This window comes from Nycticebus coucang, chromosome 14 (genome assembly GCF_027406575.1).
Source record: "Nycticebus coucang isolate mNycCou1 chromosome 14, mNycCou1.pri, whole genome shotgun sequence".
NCBI lineage: Eukaryota > Metazoa > Chordata > Mammalia > Primates > Lorisidae > Nycticebus > Nycticebus coucang.
Window position 1 is genome coordinate 45,812,557 of NC_069793.1, and position 18,955 is coordinate 45,831,511.

The window sequence follows — 18,955 nt, forward strand, 5'->3', positions numbered from 1 at the left end:
TAGCTATGATGCCACTGTTGGCAAGTGGGGGTCACCCCAGGACAGGAGGGTGTCCAGGACAGCTCTTTACAAGATACCAGAACCTTGGGTTGGTTGGCCAAGGGTCCAGGCCTGCAGGGTATGCTTCAGATGATGAGGAAAGAACAGGGGGTGGATGAAGCAGCCCAGATGGGGGTCCCAGAGAAAGGGCGCATGCTCTCCAGCTACCCTCAAACACAGATCTCCCCCCAGAAGATGAGCCTTCCTACCTTGCTACCCAGGTTAGAGAGATTGAGCTGGGTGGAGTGGGAAGGAGCTAACATTTCCCTGTCCTCTCCCAAGGTGGCCCTGTAAGCTACTCAGGCTGTACACAAACCACACATAGAGTTCAACATGAATGGTGCCCTCTGGATTTGTGCAAAGTGGCAGATGCTATGACCCACCCCAGCCTCCCAGTTCCTGGAAAATATAGACCCGTTGCTTTGCTTCCTAAGCACCACTGGACTATATGTGCACCTGAGCATGCGTATGTGCATACTCACACACACCCTAAGCTCCTCAGCTCAGAGAAGTCCCACCTAGCAGCAGGGAGAACCAAAACCTCTACCACAGGGGAATGAGAAAAGTTCCCCTGGACCACCACCCTCAGCCTCCTTCCTACCTGGTCCCCTTCCTCCAGCTCTAGATCCAGCCTTGCTTCTCTCTCCCCCTTCCTCCTCCCTACCACAAAGCAGTGTACCATCTCGCTGAGACAGCTGCAGATCTTGAGTAAGGGATCGCCCCCCAGGGGAGGACAGACTTATAAAAACCAGGTGATTCCCAGCGGCACCACTGTTGGGACAAAGGAAGGAGGAGACTGGCCACCCTTCATCCAGGCACCAGCTGAGCCTCCAGAGCTGTGGACACTCAAGTGTTGGGAGGGATTGGTAAGCACAAAAGGTAGGGCTTCTCTCTTCCCTCAGGAAAGGGGCAGAGCGGGCTGCTGCCTTCTGAGTCCAGAGTCAGATACAGGGTAGAGGACATGAGCCGGGATAGGAGTGGTCTCAGAACACAGAGGTAGCATGGCCCAGGCAGAGACACATGGAGAGTGAGGAGTGGCAAAGGTTAGCCTCAAACCAACTGTCTCAGAAAAAAAGGCCTTTAGGCTCTCTGGAAGGCCACTGGACTGGAGTCAGGAGGCCAAGCATCTACTCTTTGTGACCTTGGACAGGTCATTTCTCTGAGGCATCAGTTCACTCATAATACTAAATAGGGGTTTAAAAATGGCAATGCTCCCAGCCCCGGCCAAACTGCAACAAAAAAATAGCCGGGCGTTGTGGCGGGCGCCTGTAGTCCCAGCTGCTCGGGAGTCTGAGCAAGGGAATCGCGTAAGCCCAAAAGTTAGAGGTTGCTGTGAGCCGTGTGACGCCACGGCACTCTACCCGAGGGCGGTACAGTGAGACTCTGTCTCTACAAAAAAAAAAAAAAATGGCAATGCTGGTTGAAGGATGATAGATCCATCCATTTGTTGAAAAACTATGTAACTATTAACAGGAGTAAGGAAACTTTATGAACCCATATGGAAAAATCTGCAAGGCATATTAAGTGAAAAAAGAAAGAGGTAGGATAGTGTGTTTAATAAGCTACCATAAGAAATAAATAAATAAATAAGCTACCATAAGGTAAAAAAAAAAAGAAAAAAGAAGAGGACAAGAATATATATCATATTCTTAATTTGCATGAAGGAGCTGCAGAAGGAAACCAGAGACCACAAGGGGTGCCTATTGCCATGGGGAGGGCTGGGAGATGGAGGGACTTAGAAGTGGAAGGGAGCCTCTTTGTGTAGATTCTTACATCGTTTTACTACTTTGAATTACCAGTTCAAAGAAAAACATGAGAAATAAAAACTAAACCTCTGCCTTTACCATATCACCAATGAAAGCAGAGCTGTAGAAATGTGCTGCCATCTGTCTTAGCATTCCACCAGTGCCAGTGGTCCCCAGGGCCCGGAAGGAAGAGCCACAGCTTCCTTCTAAGGCTCGCTCCAGTATGGCTTAGTCAGGGGGTTCCTTCTTAGGCCTGACTTCATTCCCTCCTGATGAAACATCCAGCACAGCCTCCCTAGTTCCACATAGCTATCTATAGGTATCTTTAGCTCCCTCTGCCAACCTTACCTGGTTGACAGGATAAGTAGTCTAAGCCCCACATCCTTTCCCTCCAAGACTGTGAAATGGTTTAGAGTTACTCAGTGAGGGAAGAGGCCCGTTGGTTCTTGTAACTAACCAGGGAAAGAAAGAGAACTAGGAAGTGAAGAGAGGCCAGAGATGAGGCCTGCTGCCTGACTGCTCTCCTGGCCCTCTCTTGTACACATCCATCTCCCTCTGCGTCCACACACACACACATCTCTGAATCTCCCTCCTACTCCCTCCCTTGTCCTTCATGGCCTCATCCTCTCCCAGGTCCTCACAGGTGAGTGCCCACGCCTGCTGTTACCATGACGACCGTTTACCACCAGCAGATGCTGCAGGAGCATGTGTCCATGGAGTTCTCCAGCTCCTCCACCCACATGCAGACCTTCTCCCAGACAACCAAGATCGTGGGAGGCAAGTGGAGTGGGGACGAGGGAGGGATTGGAAAGGGGCAGCCATTCTTCCTTCACACCCACCCCTTGGGTAGCCTCAGTCTTTGCCACTAATAGGCCCCTCAGGAACCCCCTCCCAACCTGTGCTTCTAATCTGGGCTTTGATAAAGCTTCAGCCAACTGGATGTTCACCACAGAGCAGATCTCCAAGAAACAGCTTAGGAAAAATCAGTCACATGGATGTGCAAGAATGATTGATAAACTCTTATTTAAGGAGATCAGAGCCATAGGTGAATGAATTGTATCTCTGATGGTAGAATTTCATGCATGGAAGAAGTTAGGAAGGTAGCTACCTTATCTACATATGAGTAATGCTGACCCTGCTCCATTTAAGAAATAGGAGATCAGTGCAGAGATGAACACATAAATACGTGACCTAGGCACCCAGGCTCTTGCCCTTAAGGGCCAGACTTGGGGGAGGGTAGATCCAGAAGAAAGCTGAGAAATGGTCTCAGAGCAGAGCAGACTGTTTTAGTCCTATCTCTAATGGAAAGAGATTAAAAGATGGCCAGAAGCCAGGGTTTGGAATATCCCTTCTCACAGTCACATCCCCTCCCTCAAAGTCCCAGAGGGACTGAGTCCCTCAAAGTCCTCAGTGCATAGAGGTCAAGGCCAGAAACACTCTATGCCAGCGGTTTTCAACCTGTGGCTCGCAACCCACAGGAACTGTATTAAAGGGCCGCGGCATTAAGAAGGCTGAGAACCACTACTCTATACCAACCAACCCCTCCTGGCCAGTGACAAAGCAAGTGAAATAGCTGAGACTCAAGGCCTATGTTCTAGACCAGAAGTTGCGAATGCAAATGATTTATAGCAGTGATGCTCAGAGTCACTGTAGTGTAGAGGGTGGGATGAAGAGGAGGGGTAAAAAAATGATATCTGAGTCTCACCCTAAACTATTTTTTTTTTTTTTTTGTAGAGACAGAGTCTCACTTCATGGCCCTCGGTAGAGTGCCGTGGCATCACACAGCTCACAGCAACCTCCAATTCCTGGGCTTAAGCGATTCTCTTGCCTCAGCCTCCCGAGTAGCTGGGACTACTGGATGTTCAGTGTGTACTGCGCCCGCCACAACGCCCAGCTATTTTTTGGTCTCACCCTAAACTATTAAATCAGGTATTTTTTTAAGTTATCCAGGGATGCTAAAGTGCAGCCAGAGTTGAAATCCACTGACCAACAACAGGATCCAGGCAGGGAACATAAATGTGGGGAAAAGCAGAGAGGACACACCCCATCTAAAAGGGTAGCCACTCCTCACCTCCCACATGATTGTTACCATATGGGAATATGAGTCCAGTGTTGAGAATCTAGAAAACTGAATTTTTACGTGAAATCTTTCCCTTTTCAGAGGTAGGGCTATTTTTTTGTTTAAACATTTTGGAGGTCAAATAAAAGACATTTGCTGGCCAGGTGCAGCCTGCAGCCTGTTTGGAACCTCTGGTCACTACAGTATTTAAAAGCAGGCCATGAAAGCTTCTTAACACATGTTTTTCATCTCAGTACCTCAGATTAGTAAGGATAATAAAGGCACCTGCTTCACTGGAATGCGGTGAGGATTAAATCAGATCATCTCTGATATGTGCCTAGTACAGTTCATGACGTAAGAAAAGTGCTTTATGATTCAAAGCAATTATTATGAATTGATAATTCACCAGCCAAGATTTTCTGTAATTTATACTGCAAAAACAGTTGTTTTCCCACTATAAAATCAGATTACCACAATGAATATGTTCTTTTAGATAAGGAGATTCCCACATACAGTGTCAATGGAGTGGGATGGTGTCCGATCCCTCACTCAAGGATCACCACTCCCCAGGCAATGAATTCTGAACCCACAGAACGGCAGGGAGAAAATCTGGAGCCGAAGGAGGCTTGGTCCCTCTTAATGCTACTGGGGAAACCAGAACTTCTAGGAGTGAAGCACAAAGACCAAGGAAATCCCAAAAGGGAAGACTCCTATTCAAAAAAGAAAAGAAAAAAAATTAGGACTCAGGACCATGTCCCGAAACAGACGATCGACCACTGAGGTGTGGCTAAGGCGTTAGCGTCCCCTAGTGGTAAACATTTGCCATTACACAATGACCCATTGACTCAGGTCCTTGGACAAAGCTAGTCCTGGCTCCGCTTGCCTTAAACGCCATTTGTTCCCATGCTCCACTGTCTCCTCAAGAAAATCTCAATCCTCCGATCCTGGGCCGAGCTTCTACCTGGAGCCCATTCTGACCTCTCGCCTGCCCCCACAGAGGAAGTCGTGACGAGCAAGTCCTCGAGCACAGTGGAGTTCTTCAGCTTGGTGACCCGGAGTTCCAACATCCCTGCAGGCGAGACCGCCCCTGAGTTCGTGGAGAAACCTCACCCGGTGGCCGCGCCTGAGGGTGTGTCGCTCCCCGTGCCCCCCATACCTCTGGTGCTTCGCCTTCTCATCTAATCTCCCCAGCCCTCTCTCCCACCCCAATATCCCCCAATACACAGACACTGGCAGAACCTGGCCAAGAGTTCATCCATCGTCCAGGGCCGGGATCAGACCTCTGGAAGCAGGCGGGGAGCTGGCAGGGGGTCTAGGCTGGTGGCTCAGAGGGGAAAATGTGTCCTTTGCTCACTGCAGGGGATAAAGCCGTGTTCCGAGCTCGGGTGCAGGGAAACCCCAAACCCAACGTCTCCTGGAAGAGAGAGAGCGGCATTCCCATCAAGGAGTCCGCCAAAATATTCTACGACAGCATTAACAAGGAGCACGTGCTGAAGGTACGGGGACCGCGCGGGAAGTCCATCTACTGATGAGGCCGGAAGCAGGGACCCCCGGGCCGGCCGCCAGTCCTCCCAAGACCAGACGGCCACTTCGGAGACCCGAGAACTGGGCGGTGGGGAAAGAATCTGTCATCGCTCGAGAGGCTCAGCAGGTTAACAGAATCTGGTGCTTCGATATTGCTGAAAGCAGAGGGCAGAAATTACCGGCGGGGCAAGGCAGAGCCAGGGCAAAGCCAGAGCGAGGCGGGTGGTCAGGGCCAAATGGAAGCAAAAGGGCAGTTCTGGAAGGCGAGTGATCCGGGAGATGGGCGTGGTTAGTAGGGGCGGGACCATGGTGGGTGGGCCGAGTTGAGACGTCACCTGGCAGGGCTGACCCATACACTGAAGATTAAGTATGCCCGACTCTGTGACAGCGGCGAGTTCTCTGCCCATGCTGGGGGGCCGGAACAGAAGGCCAAGCTCACTATTGACTGTAAGTAGTTGGCCAAGAACCTGAGGAATGGACTTCATGCCACAGAAACCTTCATGTGGGCATTCATCCATCTATCTATCTATCCATCCATCTCCTCTTTGTCAGATCCTATAACGAGTACCAAAAAGATAAGGTGTTCTCTTCTTTGTTAACCCCTAGTTTAGTGGGGGTTATACTATGGTACTGCCACTGACATTGTGGATGGTAAGACCCACCGTATCAATCACCGCTGACCAATTCCTCTGACTCTGACACTCTCCTACAGTGCATAGGGGGCAGATGTGAAAATGAAATTAGAATTGCCATTCTCGAGGCTAGGTACAGTGGCTCATGCCTGTAATCCTAGAACTCTGGGAGGCCAACATGGACGGATTGCCTGAGCTCAGGAGTTTGAGACCACCTAAGCAAGAGCAAGACTGACCTCATCTCTACTAAAAACTAGCCAAGCATTGTGGTAGCAGATACCTGTAGTCCCAGCTACTCAGGGAGACTGAGGCAGAAGGATTGCTTAAGCCCAAGAGTTCAAGGTTGCTATGAGCTATGATGCCATGGTACTCTACGCAGGGCAACAAAGTGAGACTCTATCTCCAAAAAAAAAAAAAAAAGAATTGCTGTTCTTATTCCAAGAGCCAAGATAGACCGGGGTCTTACCATCTGAGAGATCATGGACTAAGAAGTTATAGCTCTAGTATCATATAGTATAGTACTATCATATATTATAGTACTCTCGACTACTCACATTCTGATATTATAACTAGTTTAGGGATTTTTACATCATGATGTACGCACTAATGAGCATGTCACACATGTGAACCACACCTGGGATGTCTGTCACATGGAATTATCATTGCCATGATGGTGAGAGACAAAAAAAAAAAAAAAGAGCTGACAATGTCAGAAATTATATGATAAGGGGATATCCAAGTTTTACCAAGAAAAAAGTTGAGCTTTCAGAGAAATGGGGAGAGTAAAGGACATCTCCAGCAGAAGTAACAGCCACGTACAGAGGCCCAGACACCAGAAAGACAATGTAGGTATGGCTGGAGCTCTAAGAGATGGGGGTGGGGGATGTGGACTGTTGTGCTTTGAAAGTTCTTTTCCCATTTTATAATAAAGAAACTGAGACTCAGAAGGCAAATGTGTTATGTACAGTTGACTGTCAAGTAAGAGGCAGAGCTGGGACTGTCCCTGTCAAGTGCTTCAATGAGTCATATACTGCACACAAACACATTTGACATTGCAAGTTCTTGCCAAAAGGGAGGGGCCCGGGGCAGCATATAGCTGTAGAAAAAGGATGTAGTGGTTCAGGAGCAGGCCCAATTGTAGGTGTTTCTGTCTGCAGGAATCCCCATCAAGTTTGTAAGCACCCTCAAAAATGTACATGTGAAAGAGAAGAGCCGAGCATGCCTGGAATGTGAGCTGACATCCAAGTATGTGACCCTGCGCTGGAAGAAGGATGGACAGCTGCTGGCACATGGCACTAAGTACAGCATGAGCCACGAGGGCAAGCGAGCATAGCTGGTTATTGAGGATGCACAGCTCAGTGACGATGGTGAGTACACTGTTGTGGCCATGCAGGATGGGGACCCCACTGAATACTACAGTACTGCCACTGTCACTGTAGATGGTAAGACCCACCCTGTCAATCTCCATTTACCAGTTCCTCTGACCCTGACACTCCCTACAGGGGACATTGATCTATCCCACTACTGACCTCAATCCTCCCCCAGACCATGACCAACTTGTATTTCCATGCTCCACCACCCCCATCTCCCAAATTCTAACAATGCACTGAATATCCATATCTCCTAGGCCATAGTCATCCCCCATCTCCCAGTCTCTATTCCAAATTCCCTGAATTCATTCTTCACTTACAGACTCTAACCATCCTCAGCAATCCTGATCTGACCATCAAATCCTTAACTGGAACCATCTCCTACTCCCTAACCAGACCAATTCTCCACTGCCTCAGGCTACCCCCAACACCCAGTGACCCTGGGCATCCTACAGACCACCATAAGCACAACTAAACATCCCAGTGTTCCACTAATCATCTCCGCCATCTATTTCCCTCTTCAGCCAAGCATCCTAAGTCCCTGCTGACCATCGTTGGCTAATCAACTCCCCATTAACCATCTCCCAGAAAGACTTTCCTAAGCCACTGGCCTTTTCCCCCGCCCCCTCCCACCTATTTGCTCCAGTCTCCCTCCCACTATCCCCCAATCACCCATTGACCATTGGCAAACCACCTGTTCATCATAAATTATTTTGATTGATGTGGCACCCCTGTTTCCATGACCTAAACCACCAAGCCCTTTTCCTATGAGTCCCTCCCACCCCAACACTCTGACCAAGTCCCTGCCCGCTTTCTCCCCAGAGCGTCTGGCCACAGTGAAGAGTGGGATGTCTGACATACACACAGCCACGGGGAGCCCATCGGAGTTGTGTGTAGTGCTGAATGACGAGAAGGTGGAGGGTGTGTGGCTGAAAGATGGCAAGGAGGTCTGAAGCAAGGGCCAGGGAAGGGGGCAAAGGAGGCCAACCTGGCCCATATCCTCACTCACACCCGCCCCTGGCCCCCCAGATTACGAACTTGCCGGGTGTGCAGATCGTGAAGCAGGGTACAGTGCACAAGCTCATCTTCCCCAATACTGGCCCTGAACACAAGGGCAAGTACACGTTCCAGGCCAGGGGTGCAGAGAGTGAAGCCTCTCTGTTCATTGCAGGTATGCTCCAGCCCAAGGTGGGCAAAACTCAACCAGCCTGCACCTGGCCTGCCCACATGCTCATAGCTTCTCCAGATTCCCATTGGCTCCTCCCCTATTGCCGAGGCACTAGACTTTCTTGCTGCCCTTCTCTGCAGATCCTCCTGCCATTGACCCATCTATACTTGAGGCACTGGCAGCACACCCAGTGACTGTGAAGGTAGGCCACACAGCACACATCAAGGTGCCTTACCGAGCAAAGCCACTGCCCAAAGTGACATGGTACAAAGACGGCATGGAAGTGATCGAAGAGGAGCGTGTGTCCATGGAGCGCGGGGAAGACCAAGCTCTACTCACTATCTCAAAGTGTGTGCGTGAAGACAGTGGTCTAGTCTTGCGCAAGCTCAAGAATGACCATGGCTCAGCCACAGCCACTCTACACCTTAATGTGCTGGGTAACAGAAGGGTTGGGCTCCAGCTGCCCAAGCTCAGGGGGGAGGCTGGGGCTGGAGTTGGAGTTGGGGCTGGGACTGGGACTGGAGGGCTATCTTTGCAGCCAGAAACCCACTTCCTAACTTCCTAACTAGGTGGCCATGGTCAAGTGAACCTCTCTTGGGAAGAGTAGTAAGGATGAAAGTTAAATGGACTGGGCTGGGAGGTTATTTAGGGCTAGGGATAAAATAAGTAGGAAGAGGAAGATGGAAAGGGGGGTGAAAATGAGATTTAGGATTGGTCTGAACATGAGGACAAGGAAAGGAATGAGGAGCTAGCCTTAGTGAGCTTATATTCAACATGCAACACACACACATGGTCACCACCTCCTCTACCTGCATTTCCATCATGCTATGGGGTGGGAAGGTTTGAGTTTCAATTCAATTCTACAGCATGACTAAGCATCTCCTCTGTGTTCTCAGTGCTAGGGATGCAGAAATGAAGTATCCCCAGCAGTTCCTCAGCCCAAAAGGGATGAAACGGGTAGACAGATGTAATTATAATATAAGATAAATTGTGATAGCAGAAAGCACATGTGTTCTCGGAAGAGGGACGATCCAGCTAAGCCAGGGGCCCCCCAGACCACCCACTCCTAGGCAAGTGGGAGATTCAGGGGACAAGGATCAAACTCTTTGAGCAAGTCTTAGAAGGAGGGGCAGTGAACATAGGCAATGGCAAGGGATCCCAAAAGCTCAGGACCTGGCTATGCCCCAGCCTGGCTAGACCTTCATTGAGCGAGGAGGCCTTTCTCATCCTTTGCTCCACAGCCCCATTCTGAAGCTGTTCTTTGTCCCTAGACCGTCCCAAGCCTCCACAGGGCAAGGTGGAGTTCCTGGAGCTCTCAGGTAGTTGTGTGCACATAAAGTGGAAGGCTCCAAAGGACAACGGTGGGCGCCCTGTGACACAGTTCATTGTGGAACGGAGGGCAGTTGGCAAGAAGTCCTGGATTAAGATAGGCAAGGTGGATGGCAAAGTCACCAACTTCTCTACCAACAAGGTGGAAGAGGGAAAAGCCTACCAGTTCCGTATCCTGGCAGTCAATTCAGAAGGCGTGAGCGACCCGCTGGAGACTGATGAAGTGTTTGCAGGAAATCCCATAGGTCAGTGAGATAGCCTGGTGCTCAGTAGGGAGTCAAGGGATCAAGATGGGGGCCTTCAGCCAGGGAGGAATACTGGTCTGTAGGAAGTTCCACAGGATCATCTTTATAGCTATCCCAGGAGACGGATTGATTCCAGAACATCACCTCAGGTAGGAATCATCAACTTTGGCCAGTCATATCCTCTGCACAATACACTCCCACAGGTGTATGCAGTCCATGCATAATTCCAAGGAACTGACTCCACTGTCTCCATTCCAGAAATCATCCTAGAATCCAAGTGAGCATGATGTTGCTTCAGGGATAACCTTGAATCCACTGTAATCTTTTCCCAAAAAAACTCTGACATCATCTGCGATTTATTTGTGATTGCTAATAAATTAATTTCTATACCCACCCCAACTGACCTTCCTATCTCAGTGTGTCAAGACAGTAAGTAGATTGAGAACTGTGGCCCCACAAGTAGGTAAGAGTTTGTTAAGTCAATGATTCCCAATAGTGGCTACACATTAAAATCACCTGAGGTCTTTTAAAATGCTAACACATGCCATCCATCCCAAGCCAATTAAATTAGAATATTGGACTAAGCAAGGTGGCTCATATCTGTAATCTGATCACTTGAGCCCAGGAGTTTGAGACCAACCTAAACAATGTAGTGAGACCCAGGTCTCTACAAAAAGTAGAAAAGTTAGCCAGGCATAATGGCCTGCATTTGTTGTGCCAGCCACTTGAGAGGCTGAGGCAGGAGGATTGCTTAAGCCCAGGAGTCTAAGGTTACAGTGACCTATGATGATGCCACTGTACTCTAGCCCAGGCAACAGAGTGCCTCAAAAAATAAATAAATAAATTAGATTATCAAGGTGTGGGTTTATTCTTACTTTCCACTTGCTATTAATGATCAACCAGAGTTAATCATTAAAGTTACCTTTTGGGAATGGGACAAAATTATAAGAGGGACTTTACCTAACAAATGCAATCAATCTAACCTAATTTTTTGTACCCTCAATGAATCCCAAACAATAATTTTTTTGTTGTTGTTGTTGTTGTTGAGACAGGGTCCTACCTTATGCCCCTAAGCAGAGTGTAGTGGGCGTGGTAACTCACCACAACCTCAGACTTGGGCTGCGGGCACCCCGCTGCCTCAGCCTCCGGAAGCCGCTGGGATTACAGGTGCTCGCTGTGGCGCCCGGCTGGGTTTTTCCATTTTTTTCATGAGTCGGGATCTCACTGTCGCTCAGGCGAGTCTCGAACTCCTGAGCTCAAGCGATTCTCCCTCCTCAGCCTCCCACAGTGCCGGGATTACAGGCGTGAGCCACCACGCCCGGCAACAATAAATTTTTTAAAAAAGAATTAAAGGTTTTCTTTTTGCCTGAGCACAGTGGCTCATGCCTGTAATCCTAGCACTTTGGGAGGCTGCAGTAGGAGGATTGCTTGAGGCCAACAGTTTGAGAGCAAGACCCCTTCTCTACAAAAAAAAAAAAAAACAGAAAAATTAACCATGTGTGATGAGGCACTCATCCAAGCTACTCAGGAAACTGAGAAAGGCGGATTGCTCAAGCCCAGGAGTTTGAGGCTACAGTGATCTATGAAGATGCCACTGCAAACAGAGTGAGGCACTGTCTCAAAAACAAAAAAAATTAAAGATTTTTTTAAGGATGATCAGAGGTCAGTGTGGAGTAGACAACTGCCTACGTGCTCCCCCTCCTAACACTTGCCCTTTCTCTGTCCCCCACAGAGCCGCCCGGTCTTGCCTCCTAGCCTCAAGTTAGTGATGTGACCAAAGAGGCTGTGACTATCACATGGAATGCCCCTACCCAGGATGGGGGAGCTCCAGTGCTCGGCTACATTGTAGAGCGGAGAAGGAAAGGCAGTAATTTGTGGGTGCCAGTCAACAAGGACCCCATCCAAGGTGAGGCCCTAGAGACAGAGGCCCAGGAGAGATCAAAAGAACTTTTGCTGAGTGGACCCATCACCACTCTGAATGTCCTTCCTCCCTTAACTCTTTTGGAAGTTTTAACAACAGCCCATGACCTCCTTTTCAATGTTCTCTCACTCAGTTCTTTCATCCCATTGATGCCCCTGGCCTCACAACCCCTTGTCTTCCCATTTCAGGCACCAAGCACACTGTGGATGGTCTCCTGGAGGACACAGAATATGAATTCCGAGTTATAGCTATAAATAAGGCAGGCCCTGGACATCCCAGTATGCCATCCAGCTCAGTAGTGGCCAAGGATCCTGTTAGTGAGTATGGAGCTGTCAGGCCCCAGAACATAGTGGAATTAGCTCATTCAAAGTAGAGAATTTCCTTCCTGGGAAAGTCACCAGCCTCCACTCTCTGGAAGCTAGCAGCTTCATAGAGGGACAGGATTCACACAAGAGAAAGGTAGAAAATAAAGATTAAAAGTCAGGGACAGTAAAGAGGTAAGATGCAAGAAGTTTTTATCAGGCTTTGAGTGTTTCTGGTTAGGTGAGATAACTAACAGGCAAGTTGAGGATTGAATGAGGGTGTTGGGGAGATAGTTGGGGAAGGTATTGAGTTTAGGAAACAAGGCAGAGGTCCTGCCTGTCAATGGTCATGGTGGAGGTGGCTGGGTTAAAGGCTAGCGTGTTGAATATAGCATACGTATACATTTAGAGCAGCAGTTCTCAACTTGTGGGTCACAACCCCTTTTTAACAATGAAAATACATTGCGGCATTAGGAAGGTTGAGAACCACTTATTTAGAGGGTATTGACGTTATGTGTGAAAGTACTGAGTCAGTAAGAAAATTAAATTTGAATTTGGAGGTTGCTAAGTATGCACAGTTAGAAATTGAGGGTTTAACTGTGGGAGCTGTGGACAGAAGTGGTAAAAAAAAAAAATAGGGTTCAGGTGTACAGAGTGTAAGAAGTGGACACTGCATTGAGTGGCGATGAGTTGGGGGCCAACTGTATGTCTTTTCTATCCTAGAGCCCCCAGGCCTGGTGCAGGGCCTGCATGTATCTGATTCCTCCAACTCCAGCATTTCCCTGGCCTGGCGGGAGCCTGCAGAGGGTGACCCACCCTCTGGCTACATCCTTGAGATGCGGGCTGAAGACACCAAGGAGTGGTCCAAGTGTACAAAGATCCCCATCTCAGGCACCTGCTACACCGTGGGAGGCCTCACTGAGAGGCAGAAATACTTCTTCCGAATCCGGGCTGTGAACGAGGCTGGGGTTGGGGAGCCTGTGGAGCTAGACAAGGGGGTCTGTGCCATGCCACCACCAGGTCAGAACACAGAGAGGGCTACAGGTTCATGCCCAACATCCTAGCTCCAAACCTCTTCCCTGGGGCCTCAATAGGGGAAAATTGAGTAAAGCTGTGATCAAGAATAAGTCATACAATTTGTTATATCTGGACAGAGATGTATCCAGGGGCACCTCTGCTTAAAAAAAAAAAAAAAACTCTCGGGCAGCACCTGTGGCTCAGTGAGTAGGGCGCCGGGCCCCATATACCGAGGGTGGTGGGTTCAAACCCAGCCCCGGCCAAACTGCAACAACAACAAAAAATAATAGCCAGGCATTGTGGCGGGCGCCTGTAGTCCCAGCTGCTCAGGAGGCTGAGGCAAGAGAATCACATAAGCCCAAGAGCTGGAGGTTGCTGTGAGCTGTGTGACGCCACGGCACGCTACCGAGGGCAGTAAAGTGAGACTCTGTCTCTACAAAAAAAAAAAAAAAACTCTCAACTTTGTGTCACGGGAGATGTTAGAGACATGGACACAAGACACAGGACCTTACATGCTAGTAAAAGACAGATGAGAAAACAAATGCTTCACAGTGTTGCAGAACAGCAAGATGTCTTTGTGGCCTTTAGTGGGGTATAAAAGAGAAGAGGTTGGAAAAGGCTTTGGTGGAGAGACTTAAAGCTGAGTCTTGAAAGAGAGGCCCATACCTCCACCTTTGTCTCCTCCATCTCAGCTGCACCCAAGTTTGACCTCAGTGCCCGGCTGAAGAGTCACATGGTGGTTCGTGCTGGGACAGCCCTCTGCATCCACGCAGCCTTCTCTGTGAGTTGTTCCTGACCCCCAAATGCCCTTTACATAACTGAGACTGCTATTATAGCCATCATTAGTCTCTGCCTCTGCCTCTGCCCCTTAACAGATCCCTGGTGCTGGAGGCTGACAGAAGACTCCTTAACATGGAAGGAGTCCAAATACCATCTAAGTGACCAAAAGTGCCATCTCCCACACAGGGCTCACCACCACCCAATGTGATATGGCAGAAAGATGGCATCCCCACTAAGGGTCGAGAAACCATCACCAAGGGCAAAAACCACTCCCAGTTCCTCATTAATAGCACCAAGCGCTCTGACTCAGGGGTGTACCGGATCTTGCTCCAGAATGAGTTTGGAGAGGCATTCTACGACATCCATGTGCGTGTGGCAGGTATGGAATACCTGCCATGGGAAAGTTGTGCCTTAAGATAGTGAAGCCTTCTTTGACACCACAGAGCAAAATTTCATCAGTCTTTGCCTAGTGGAGAGGGTCTGAAGTTGTGGAGGCACTGAACTAGGACCAAGCCCTTGTTTCAGTTTCTGCAGTCATATCTGGTGAGCTTTAAGACATATATAGAGGGCGGCGCCTGTGGCTCAGTGAGTAGGGTGCGGGCCCCATATGCCGAGGGTGGCGGGTTCAAACCCAGCCCCGGCCAAACTGCAATCAAAAAAAAAAGACATATATAGAGTATGATCAGCAGAAAGAGTAGAGAATGGATGAAAGGCAGGAGGTGCAGGGAGAGATGAATCTGTTAAAAAATTTAGGTGACCTCTCAGGGCTGGAAGCTATACAGTAAAGCTCTAAATGCCCAAGGAAAGAAGGGATGAACTTTTATTGAACAGTAACTACATGTCTGGCACTTTACCCACTATTTCTATGACATAGTCCCTGTTAGCCCTATTATAAAAATGAGGAGGGTGGCGCCTGTGGCTCAAGGAGTAGGGCGCTGGTCCCATATGCCAGAGGTCGTGGGTTCAAACCCAGCCCTGGCCAAAAACCACAAAAAAAAAAAAAAAGTGAGGAAAGGGGTCTCAGAAACGATAAGTAACTTAACCAAAGTCACAGGGCTAGTAAATGGCACAGCAACACTTCAGAAATAATTTTTTCTGACTTTAAGACACCAGCTGTCTTAGACTAAGAGAGATTGTGCCCCATCCCATCTTCCATTAGGCTTGGCAGGTGGCTCGGGTGAGGGCACAATACATTAGGCCTCCTAAAGTCACATACGGCCCTTCCAACTCTTCCAGATTTCCCCCGGCCCCCCACAAACTTACAGCTGTTTGAGGAGGTCCCCAACACTGTGACTTTGACCTGGAACCACAGCCCTGATGTGCAGGAGGACGGGGAGGCCCACTATGTCATCATGAAGCGGGATGCAAGCACCACCACCTGGTACACGGCAGCCGAGCGCGTCTTCAGCAACAAGTACACAGTCACTGGGCTGCTCCCAGGCAGGAAGTACTACTTTAGAGTGGTGGCTCGGAATGATATCGGTGACAGGGACCCACTCGACTCCAGGGACACCTGGCTTGTCAATAAGGACAAGAGCGAGTTGGGGCCTTGAGGCTTCGAGTTATGTCTGGGAGCCCTGTTGATGGGGAGGGCGTAAGAGTCAGAAGGGGTACCCAGGAGGTGAGAGAAAATGAGAGAGGGAGAGGGAGAGATGTCAAGTGAGCCTAGCTAAGTGTCTCCTCAGAGGGCTTTGAAGTGGAGATAGGGAGGTACCTTTGGGGGTGGGAATGACGGAGGGCCAGGGAAAAGCGTAGAGGGGCGGGACTTAGAGACACGCCTTCTCTGAGGGGAGGGGCTCTGGGATGGCTTCTGGGAATCCTGGAGTGAAGGGGTTAAGGGTCCGGATGGCGTCCAAATGAGGGGCTAGATAGGAGAGAGAAGACGTGGAAGCTGAAATTACGTAGGGGAATTTTGGAGGCGGAGTTAAAGGCGGATAACAACTGAGAATACCCATCTCCAGGAAGCTGGTGCTGGAAAGACATCTAGGGCCCCTGGGTCTGGGGATGTGTAAAATCCTGCGAACCCTGGAGTAGCTGGGGCTGGGGGATGGAGGCAGGGTGAGGGGGTGAAGGCAGTGTGGGGATAACCAATATAAAGTTTGGGCTCCCAGAGTTGATGGTCTGCGAATCTGGCCCAGGTTTTCAGGGCTCCAGCGCGCCTTCTGAGCTCTAAGATGGGGAGCCAGGCGGAGGATTGGGGAGCTTGGAGCAGGCTTACACCCGCATTGTCCTCCCTACTCCCACCCCCCGCAGTTGAGGACATGAGCGCCAAGCTGAAGCCCTACGAGCAGAAGGACTGGCGCCACGCACCCCGCTTCCTGACCCCCCTCAAGCCGCACACCGTGCTCCGTGGCCAGGACTGCACTATAACCTGCGCCTTCCTTGGTAACCCGCGTCCCACAGTGACCCTTTACAAAGGCAACGTCAACATCACGGCCAACTCCAAGTTCTGGTACAACTCCACCAGTGGCGTGTGCACCCTCGTCATCCCCACCTGCACGCTCAAGGACACCGGCGAGTACAGCGTGCTGGTGGAGAATGAGTTGGGCAACCGCAGCAGCTGTACGTACGCTCACGGTCTACGGTGAGGGCAGGGAGGGCGCCTGGGCATGGGGGGTGGGGGACGAGGAAGGCTGGGGCAGAGGTGCAAAATGGTCAAATGGTGGATCATTAGTCAATGCTCTTCGTTTGGCTGGGCACCGGTTTTTATTTAATCTGCTATCAGGTGATGCAAACATTCTTAATTGGCCACAGTTCTTACCACTCTCCCATTCTCTGGCCCCTGTAGATGTTGGAGTTTTCCATCCCTAGATAAGAAGTGGCTTGCAACCCTTGTTGGACCTACACCTGCCTTTAAAAAAAGATACTGGACTAAACCAGATTCACCAGTCACAAATTCTCTGACAGGGTTCAGGAAGGAATCTATGTTTACAAAATTCTGCAAGTGATGCTGATATGCAACCAACAATTGGTCTAGGATAAGGACACAGGGAGGCGCAAATAAGGGAAGGACTGGAGAGAACCCTCCCTTTTTGCACATGCATGCCATGTTTCTGCTCGTGTGTGCGTTCAGCTCATGTGTGCACAAACAGGGAAATATACCTTCCTACATAGTCTATTGTCTTCATAGCTACACAGCTAGTAGCAGCATGAACTCTTTAAGTCAGCGGTTCTCAACCTGTGGGTCCCAACTCCTTTGTAACAATGAAAATACATCCTGCATATCAGATACTTACATTACAATTCATAACAGTAGCAAAATTACAGTTATGAAGTAGCAACGAAAATAATTTTATGGTTGGAGGTCACTACAACATAAGGAACTATATTAAAGGGTCGTGGGATTAGGAGGCATTAGGAAGGTTGAGAACCACTGCTTTAAATGCAAAGCTGACCTGCTTTGCTTTCTCTTTCTGAAGGTACTCCCCTAGCTTGCCTACCCCCAAATAAAATCCCAAACCAACAAGGTTCCCCTCTCCCCAACCTCTCTGGTCACATCTTCTGCCACTCCCTGAACTGTCCATTGCACTCCTTTGCTGTGGTCTCCATGGTTACAGATCCTTTTTATCCAGTTATAGATGTCTTTCCTTGGGGAAAGGACCATATCCTGTTGCTCTGTCTCTCAAGTGTTTAACTGTCTGGCACCGAGATGATGTCTCCAGAGTGGCTGCCGAACTGCAACAGAACTAGGCCAGGGAAAGCACTGTGGGAGCTATCCAGCTTTCATTGCACAACCAGCGATTCCCCCAATTTAACTCTGGTTGTAAGCACATGGGCCCAGCGCCCTGGCTCTACCACTGAACAGCCGTGTAACTTTGGCAAATTCTCTGAGCCTGTTTTCTACTCATAGGACTCTGAGGTGTAAATGAGATAGTGTATGAAGTGCCTGGTACAGTGCCTGGCAAATATTAAATGCTGAATAAATGGTAGCTCTTGACCCCTTACACTCTGCCAACCCAGGATTAAGAGTCCCAAGGTCCCAGCCCCTGGTTCCCATGTAGGAACTCCAAGTTCAGCAGTTTTAAGTTTCCCTGGCATCATTAATACTAATACATACTTGGTTTTCTCTTTCAGACAAAGATGACAAGTCAATTCTAGCATCCCTCACTGAGAATCTGCAGAAGAAATCAAAGCACCTTATGTGAGCTCTAGCCCAGGCACCAGGGGGCTGTTGTGATGTGAGGCTTCTTGGCCTGTCCTCTGAATGCCCAGTGTAGGCATCCCAAGTTGCTCTCTGGTGCTTGTCAGTGCAAACATTCAGTGAAGAGAGGGGACAATAAACTAGAATCCTCCTTTCTTGTTCCTGAGAGTGGTATACAGCAGGAACCAAGAAGATAGACATGGGCATGGGATGAAGACTCCCAGACCTCGACCCCTAAGAACCCCGTCCAAACCCATCCACATAGGAGTGACTATCCCCCTTTTTGCCTGGGCCTCTCCTCTGCACCTACCCTGTACCCTTCCCCTCCCCTCCCCTCAAGGAATGGAGACAAGTCTTGCTGACTTCATCTTTCTCCCCATCCAGCTCCATCCCTAGTTCATAACAGATAGGTCCATGTTCAGAGCTCTGGGGTTTGAAAGGATCAGAACTTTGCCTCTTTAGTGTCCAGGGTTCCCACTATCAGAGCTAGAAGGGATTGGTCACCCAGCTCACTAAGTTTCAGATCTATGTTTTGCAGTGGAATTCTTTCTTAAAAACAAAAAGGCTCAGCGCCTGTGGCTCAAGCAGCTAAGGCGCCAGCCACGTACACCTGAGCTGGCCAGTTTGAATCCAGCCCGGCCCGCCAAAACAACAATGAGGGCTGCAACCAAACAATAGCCAGG

At 49.4% G+C, this 18,955-nt stretch overlaps 1 protein-coding gene across 1 annotated transcript; it reads left to right on the top strand.

Moving 5' to 3' along the window:
* The first annotated feature begins 2,368 nt into the window (after nucleotides 1-2,368).
* On the top strand, nucleotides 2,369-18,476 carry IGSF22 (immunoglobulin superfamily member 22). The gene is given in 17 exon segments (XM_053562940.1): nucleotides 2,369-2,561; nucleotides 4,841-4,972; nucleotides 5,203-5,372; nucleotides 5,374-5,494; nucleotides 7,157-7,441; nucleotides 8,192-8,316; nucleotides 8,399-8,540; nucleotides 8,678-8,974; nucleotides 9,809-10,111; nucleotides 11,844-12,017; nucleotides 12,221-12,349; nucleotides 13,058-13,354; nucleotides 14,044-14,132; nucleotides 14,318-14,510; nucleotides 15,368-15,667; nucleotides 16,385-16,708; nucleotides 18,206-18,476. Coding segments are annotated over 17 exon segments (3,261 nt in total). The 5' UTR covers nucleotides 2,369-2,452; the 3' UTR covers nucleotides 18,277-18,476.
* The last annotated feature ends 479 nt before the right edge of the window (nucleotides 18,477-18,955 follow it).